Source organism: Pinus tabuliformis, chromosome 4_1, assembly GCF_031772625.1.
Source record: "Pinus tabuliformis cultivar Carrire ecotype Pingquan chromosome 4_1, CPIR1, whole genome shotgun sequence".
NCBI lineage: Eukaryota > Viridiplantae > Streptophyta > Pinopsida > Pinales > Pinaceae > Pinus > Pinus tabuliformis.
The window spans coordinates 30,904,198-30,912,688 of NC_142303.1; the positions used below are offsets into that span (position 1 = coordinate 30,904,198).

Genomic DNA, 8,491 nt, shown 5'->3' on the forward strand with positions numbered 1-8,491 from the left:
TCTAACATAAATCTAAAAGCCAAAGTCTAAAAAATAAAAATAAAAACTAATCTAAAACTTTAACTAAAAATCTAAAACATAAATCTAAAAACTAAATATTAAAATCTATTTTAAATTATAAATCAAAACTATACAAATTTTAGATTTAAACTAACCTAAAAAAAATCAAATTAAAATCTAAAAAAGAAAATTACGTAACCACCAAAACCCTAAACTAAACCTATGCAAATAATAAAAAACGCGTATCTAATCCTAATCGACTCAAGCGGCCGAAGTGACTTACGCATGAATCAAGAATGGTTGTTCGAACAGAGAACCGTAACCCAAAGGCGCAGATAGACTTACGCTTGATGAACCGATCTCCCTCAGCAAAATTCGAAAGGAATTTATGTTATTACCTGAGCAGCGATGAATTGATTTTTTCCTGCGGTGATGAACCAAAACCCTCGACCGATAGCTGGAAAGATTTCGACCTGTCGGCGGCATGAAAAGACTCGATTCCAGCTTCGGTTCCTCACCACGCACGCAGATATTTCAAATGTGTAACCAGGTGATATCTCCTTCTTACAGGGCGCTTTCGATTTCTGAGCCGTTGGTATCGATTTGAGACTGTGTGTTTGCAGTGAGTGGAGCAGAGACAGGGCTGGAGCTAGTGGCTCAGCCGCATTTCACTTTTTTTTTTTTTTTTTTTTTTATTTGCAGGTTCTGCCGTGGTAGTGAAGAGGACGGACGGCTTATATTTGCAGTCACGTTTAGAGAAAAGAAATGAAAAACGATTTCTCATGCATATGCAGAGAAAACCTTCCTCTGCTGACGGCTTTAGCATAGAAATTGCTCAGCCAGCACACTGACATGTGAATGGAGCCCAGAAACGCTCATTGTATGTGTTACATCTCCAGACAGGACCGCATGATGCTTTTTTAGAATGCAGAGAATCGTTGCTTGAAGGGATCGAGTTGCACACCAATGATCCAGCCACCACACGTTCCAACTTCACCTTCTATCTCATCTTGCACTATGTATTCTGAGATCAAAACGATTGCACTTTTCCTCCAGGCCGTATCAAATGGCTAATGAGATAAAAGAATCGTGATCTTATGGCCTTTGCAGATATATGCAGAAAATTCAAAGTAAAACCCTTCGAAATTTTAGAGAATACCCTGCAACCTGTTGAAGAAAAAGGACAAAACCCTATATTATACATAAACAAAAATTTAAAACCCTAATGAAAAAATTGTAAAAAGCAGAATCTTGAAAACCCTAGATCAGAAAAATTTGAAACCCTAAGACAGCTGATTAATGTACAGATTTAGCCCCTTAACAGCCAGATTTAGCAGTAAGCACAGAAATATTTTAAAGAACAGAAATTTCAGACTGTCACTGTGAAGAACTTCAGAAAATCTCTCATGCAAATCAGAAAACAAAACCGAATGATAGACCCAAGATCAAATCCAACTGGGCTCAGCAAAAAATGCTTGCGAGAGTTGGCTGGTTCAGCCGAGAACTTCCCCGAACGCCCACAAAATTCCTTCAGAAAATGTTTTCTGCACAGCTCAAAACAACCGTCAACAAAGAGGGCAAAAATGCTGCTAGATCTCAGGAAGTAATGGAGATACCTGCCATTACTTTAGAAACCCTAACAGCACCCAAACCCCAGCAAGTGAACAAGATACCTGTGCTCACAATACTCTACAAAAAGCTATTATTAACGACTGAAAATAACATATGCAGAAAATTAAACAATCTCACAGCATTTCAAGAGAGTAACACCAGCAAGATATGGACCCCAAAGTCTTCTTTTATTAGCCAGAAACAGATTTACAAGAGAGCTTCTTCAGTCTTAGACTCACAGATCTTATGATCTGAAATGACCACCTAAGACCCTATATAAAGGAAATGATCCCAACGGCTAGTTCGAATGATCCATGTAGAAATGATCTCGACCGTTGATGAGGATCAAGACATCTCTTGATCTCATCCGTCGATTTATTCACTTAAAATATTATTATTTTATTAGTTAGGGTTTTTGCTTTATTTTTTTAATTTTTTATTATTTTTTTATTTATTTCATTTTTTAATTTTTATTTATTTTATTATTTTATTATTTTTATTCATTTTTTAATTTTTTAATTCATTTTAAAATGGATCATCGAACTAAGCCTTCGGAAACATCACCTAGGACCTAGGACTTAGGACTCATGAGGGGATTTAAAACATTTTTCGACCCTCGGGACACATTACATTATGACTTTTACAATTTACATCTCAAGGGGACAAACCCACTTAATACAGACCCTCACAAATCACCCAGTTTCTGCGACACAACTATAATCTAGCAGATTAACACACTAGGATTCTCCTAAAGTTCTAATGACAAAATCCATCCCGGCTTTGGGGTCAGGTTTGAAGGAAAACTCTGCCGATCCATGGATCGGTGAGACGAAAAACCTTCCGGGACGTAGATTACCACTAGAAAGTTAGGTCCACCTAGGCAATTTTACATACACGACTCGCATCTGCTAAGATTATTTACAATTAATACATGCAGACTGGGTTTACAATCAAAATGATCAAGTTGCTGATGATGGCAGGATGGCACGGACATGCTGATCAGGTGCTGCCCCTTTCTGCAAAGAAAAGGGGGTGTACTGCATGGGTAGTTGACCGGTAGAGGTCAACAGTACGGAAGTCCCCCTTGGTTGGAAAAGCACCAGCCAAAGCGAGACAGATCCAGAGTGACATAACATTGGCTCTGCACCTATTTGTTTACCCGACTCCTTTATTCTTTTGCCACAAAAAATTCCTGGGTGATAACACCACCTAATTAAAAATTTAAGAACAAAGAAGATAAGATAATGTTATTAATGTCCAACAAATGACCACAAAATAAAATTAGGTTAATGGGACTAAAAGAGTACTTCCAGGGTAAATACAAAGTGGGAGTGCAAAAATAACTCCTAGATCATAACTTGAGGCAGAAAAGATAAATAAGTGATTAGCTAAAAGCTAAACGTCTAGTTAAGTGAAGATGTAAATATTTCTCAACTATGAGAGTCCTTCAGTCACACCAAATAGCCAATCATGAGGCACCTCTTTGAAGTTGGCAATCATATCCGTTTTCTATTGTTAGTATAACAAGACTGCAAATGTTGGAATTTAGTAGAGGGAATTTTAACAGGACCAGTGGTCCATGTTTTCTGAGGAGACTAAATTTGTAAATACCATCAAAGTTCAAAGATGGTGTATCTGAGAACTGTCAATTGGGTTTATCCCAGGTGGATGGCAGGAATGACTGTTATCCTCTCTACCCAGGTTCAATTCCCACTAGTGATATGTTGACTCATATCAAATATACTGTTGTGATGAGCTTTGTTGTTAAACGGCCTTGAGCCTGAAGAATATCTGACCTGCCTATGGGCTGAAGGGTGGGGTGCTTTGTTACATGGCAAAAAAAAATGTACTCTGAGAACTATAATACCAAGAATTTTGTATATCTTGCACATTATACTCAAAAAAGAAATATGCAGGGGAGCTGTCATCTTATGCCTTTTCATGCAGACATTGACCAGAATCCACTGGCTCATGGAATAGACTGGAATTGGCAATCGATAGCAAATTTTTTTGTAATAACTTTTTATGAGCTTCTTTTAAGACCACTGTAGCTGATATAAATTTTAGGTCAGGGGCCTATTGTAATATGTCAATACTTTCTTTCGAATAAAAAAAAGGATGACCACCAGCGCAGGAAACATTATAAATCTGATCAATATCTATAATCTCCAAAAATGTTACAACGTGAATACACTGAATTTCGGACAGAATATTGAACTCCAGGGTCCATGTATATGTGAACCACATTATTTGTCATGTTTGCCTCTCCTACTGATGGTTCCAAGCTAATTTCAAAAGCCCTTTCACTTTGACAGTTTTCAACATCATCACTGAGAGAAAAAAGTTACGCAATAGGTAACAGTTTAACAGATTTGGCACTTATACAAATGTTACCGGGCAGCATTGTGACAGTGAAGGATAGAGTCATACCACACTTTCTGGAACCCCAGGCGGTGGAAGTGACAGATTCCTTGGAGGTGCACCCTTGTCATATGACCTTTTATCAAACCTCCATTCTCCTATTTTTCCATATGTCAACTTACCCTGAGCAGGAAATAAACCCAATGATTTAGTATGGGATGATAAAAGCAAAAGCCATAGCCAGAATACATATCCTCCAAAACTATCACTGCGAACTGGAATAGAATTTCTACAAATGAACCTTATGGTTAAACACTTAAAAAGAACGAGCCATCGTTTCCCAAGTGCTATGATATGAATCTATCAAAATACCTTCATATCATAGTCACATCCATAAGTATAGTGAATGATGAACTTCTCTGCAACCTCCAGATCCCAAGGGGGCTGATTTAAGAGGCAAAGATACAATTTGTAAGAAATCAAAGTCCAAACTGCAAAAACAAAACCTACTTAACATAGATTTAATCCATCCTTTTCATTGCGCAAAGAACATCAGAATAAAAAATTTCTTGCAGGAGATTGGTTCCTTTAACAGGCTGCAAAAATATTACCAAACATGGGATTGGTGAAACTTGATACCTGAATCATAAAATCCTTTCTAAGGGCATGTCGCACCCCATGCAATGCTGAAGCAATTGCATAACCGTACCTGGAAAATAAGGAGAAAATGAATGGCAAGGAAAGAAGACGCCCAATAAACGTAGAAAATTTAATTAAAAATGAATTGGTCTTGGAAAGAACATCTTACATCTCAAGAACCCAGCCAAAAGCTTTGTCTGCCTCAGGATCGTTCTTCATTGCCAATGAGACATTTAACCACGACGGTGCAATCTTCTCAAGAGATGCCTGAAACCATCACATGACCGATTCTTAGAATTAAAACAATCTGTCATTTGATTCAAAGGAAACCTTCATTGAGATCGAGTAACAGAGAGACAAAAAATTAAGAATCAAGGCAGTGTGGCATTAACCGAAATAAGCTGAAACCTTCGATAAAAATAGACAAAAGTAATTGGGAACAGAACAAAAATATCCTCTTAGCAAAGTCCAAGAAACCATTTCGGAATTTCCTTTTAAAGTAGGGTTGACGAGCTAAATGAAAACTATGCTAAGACGCACCTTACTAATAATGACAGGAGAGTTTCCTATAGGGTCAATGTTTGTAACTGGCCCTTTGTCTTTGGGAAAGAACTTGCGTACAACTGTCTCATATTTTTCAGGCGTTATGTAGAAGAAAGGGAAGGCTGCTGGCAAATGTTCTGTGGCCAGATTAGGTATCGGTTTGACAATGATATGGTCAGGCTCCGCCATCAATATGTACCTGTAAAAGCCCATAATTGTTAATCCTACTTCCATCTAAGAGTGTCCTGTGCAAGGAAAACAAAATTTCGTTTTAGAGCTTTATAGCATGTGTTGTACCAGTAGACCTTAAGAATTACATAATATATTGCATCCATTGTATTACATTTCTGAAATCCAAGTCAACAATCACAGTTTGAAGAAAACTAAAATTGACAAGGATGCAATATTCTCATACAGACTTACTCTTCTTCAATATCTGCCTGCTTCAGCCACTGCACGAAAGCCCACGGTCTATTCAATACAATGTAGCCCTGCAGAGCAACAACACATTACTCAATGACTGGTTTTATAGGGTTTTGTTTTTGTTCAATTCAATTTATGTAAATATATGGAATATTGTGTAATTTTGTTGAGATGCCCAATCTTTCAGGTGAACACTTCACTTATCTTCGAGGACAGAAAGTAGACATTTATAATTGTGAAAACATCAACATCTCAATGAGATCACACAATAAGTTTCATCATTCTAGAAGTTTTCATAGTCAGACATCTATAATTGTGAAAACATCAACATCTCAATGAGATCACACAATAATTTTCATCATTCTAGACGTTTTCATCGTAATAATGTTCTTAACTGTGAAAATCTACATGTTAGAAAACAATTTTCCTGAACAACAATACAACCCATAACTCGATGACTATTTTTCATGGGTTTGGTTTCTGCCCACATACAATAACTGTTTGGCTTCAACCCCATGCACGAGAAGATCTATACAATTAAATTTAAATCCACAGCGCAGTCAATTCCCCTCTCACCAACAGAATCAGTTCACCTATTGATTCCCTGAACTCCACATATTCAAATCCATAAAACACTGAATTTCCCTGCTGCCGACATAATCAAAGTTCCCCAATCAATTCCCCTCCCGCCCCACCGTATTCCAAACCCCAAAGTACTCAATTCCCCTCCACCCCCATATTCCAAACCCCAAAGCACTCAATTCCCCTCCCACCCACGTAATCCAACTCTCCATATCAATCTCCTTCCATCCCACATAATCATTTTTTTGCACAAATGTATTCTTGATATAGGCTCTGAGCAATCCGCGATCACAGTGGTTCAGCCCTTTGTGGCTTCAATTCGAAAAAATAATAAATATAAAATTAAAATTAAATCAAGTGAATATATCCATTGAAATTCAACCCACCTTGATTTTAAAAATCGATAAATATAAAAAGAAAAATGAATCTATCAAGCACAGACCTGGTCGAGTCCAGGAGGAAGAGGGTCAACCACAAAGGTTGGTATCTCATCCATGAGATTGTCAGGCTTGCCCGAATGAAGAACTCTGGTGAATCCTCCCATGTCTGAGCCAGGTTGGCTACTGAACTTCTTGTGCCAGTAGTACATGACTCTGCACTGCCACCTGTTGTAAGAGGAGTCCGTTGCAGTCAGAGCTGTGTGAAACAATCTCCTCTCAACTGGCATTTTAATAATAGGATCTGTGTCTTCTGAATCATCCTTTTGATGAACAACACTTGTTGTTGTGACCATATTGTATGTGATGAGAGCTACTGTAAGAGTCAAAACCAGCGAATAGAAAAGACTCTCACACCCCATCGTGTGCAAAGAAATGGATTTCACATATGCGTAACATACAAACTTTCTGTCTCTTCAAAGTTCTGCCCAATCTCAGAGATCTTAAATTCTTGAGTTTTTGGGTTTTCAGAAAGTTACGACTCCTTCGTGCTCCAAGAGGGAGGCATGATGGTTCTCGCTAAAATGGTGGATAATAAATTAATAATAAGGCAGCGCATTGTCAGTGACAGTACGTGAAAACTCTCAGAATCGAAAAGACTGTCAACAAACATATTTAAAATAGATATCTTTTGAGGGCTCCGTCAAAACTTAGTCGAGACACCACGGATTTTTGTCCTATCGTGGAGAGGATAGATGCGGAAAGTTTCAATTTCAATGTCATGAAGCAACGCGCAGTAGTGTAAAGCAGTGGTTTTTTTTTAAGAAATGAAAATATAATCAAACATAAGTTTTATTTGAACGCAACATGGGGTGGAAGAAGTTTCAAACGGGTGTGTAAAGTAGTGGTTTTTTCTAAGAAAAGAAAATATAATCATTATAAGTTTTATTTTGAAGGTAACATTATGGTAGAAGAAGTTTCCATTTCAATGTTTTTCTAAAAATAGAAAATATAATCAACATAAGTTTTACTTCGAAGGCAATATTATGGTGAAAGAAGTTTCAATTTCAATGTTTTTCTAAGAAAAGAAAATATAATCAACATAAGTTTTACTTTGAAGGCAACATTCTGGTGGAAGAAGTTTCAATTTCAATGTCATCTTAGTCAGAAGCAACGAGTGTGTAAAGTAGTGGTTTTTTCTAAGAAAAGAAAATATAATCAACATAAGTTTTACTTTGAAGACAACATTCTGGTGAAAGAAGTTTCAATTTCAATGTCATGTTACTCAGAAGCAACGAACAGGTGTGTAAAGTAGTGGTTTTTTCTAAGAAAAGAAAATATAATCAACATAAGTTTTACTTTGAAGGCAACATTCTAGTGGAAGAAGTTGCGGATTACAAATACTTCGAAATTGACTTCAACAAAAATCTAAGGTGGGATGGTTGTAAAAAGAAAAGAACTTTGGGAGGTTGGAAAAGCATTTTATGCTTTTCAAAATAGGTGAAGAGAGATAAAGTTATGGGACTAGAAAACCACTCAAACTTTTTTTGGGCTTCTAGTGATTCCGGTGATTCTCTATGGTTGTGAACTATGGGCCAGCAGTACATCCGACACGCGGTGGAGACAAATTGAGAAAATTCAGAAGTGTTCGATTACAAACAAATTCAAGATTAAAAGTACAGTTCCTTATGCTATCTTGTTAAGTGAAATAGTGGCTCTTCTATTGAAGCAATTGCTATGGTACGAGTCAGCATTTAAAAAAAAAAATGAGCAAATGGAAAAGCGTAGATGGCCTAAGGTTGTCTTTAATGACAGATTGTGCAAAAAAAAGAAAAACTTGGATGCAGCAAAATCACAAATGGTTTAGTAAATGGGGTATTTGCTTGAACGCGTGTCCAATAAACAACAAAGAGATAAAAGCTTTTGTTAGGGATAAGTTCCACAAACGTACTTAG

General features: G+C 37.1%; 1 protein-coding gene across 4 annotated transcripts in view; it reads right to left on the bottom strand.

The window, feature by feature from the left end:
* The window catches only part of LOC149174030 (hydroxyproline O-arabinosyltransferase 3-like), a 102,516-nt gene extending 95,329 nt beyond the window's left edge, over positions 1–7,187 (bottom strand). For all 4 annotated transcript variants that reach the window (XM_089419150.1, XM_089419148.1, XM_089419147.1 and 1 more), the window contains exons 1-7: positions 6,602–7,187; positions 5,578–5,645; positions 5,152–5,353; positions 4,781–4,878; positions 4,612–4,681; positions 4,345–4,416; positions 4,042–4,155 (exon numbers count right to left, since the gene is read on the bottom strand). In XM_089419150.1, the coding sequence (XP_089275276.1) occupies positions 4,042–4,155; positions 4,345–4,416; positions 4,612–4,681; positions 4,781–4,878; positions 5,152–5,353; positions 5,578–5,645; positions 6,602–6,958 (981 nt within the window). In that variant the 5' untranslated portion in view covers positions 6,959–7,187. The remainder of the gene's footprint in view (positions 1–4,041; positions 4,156–4,344; positions 4,417–4,611; positions 4,682–4,780; positions 4,879–5,151; positions 5,354–5,577; positions 5,646–6,601) is intronic.
* Between the last annotated feature and the right edge of the window lie 1,304 nt (positions 7,188–8,491).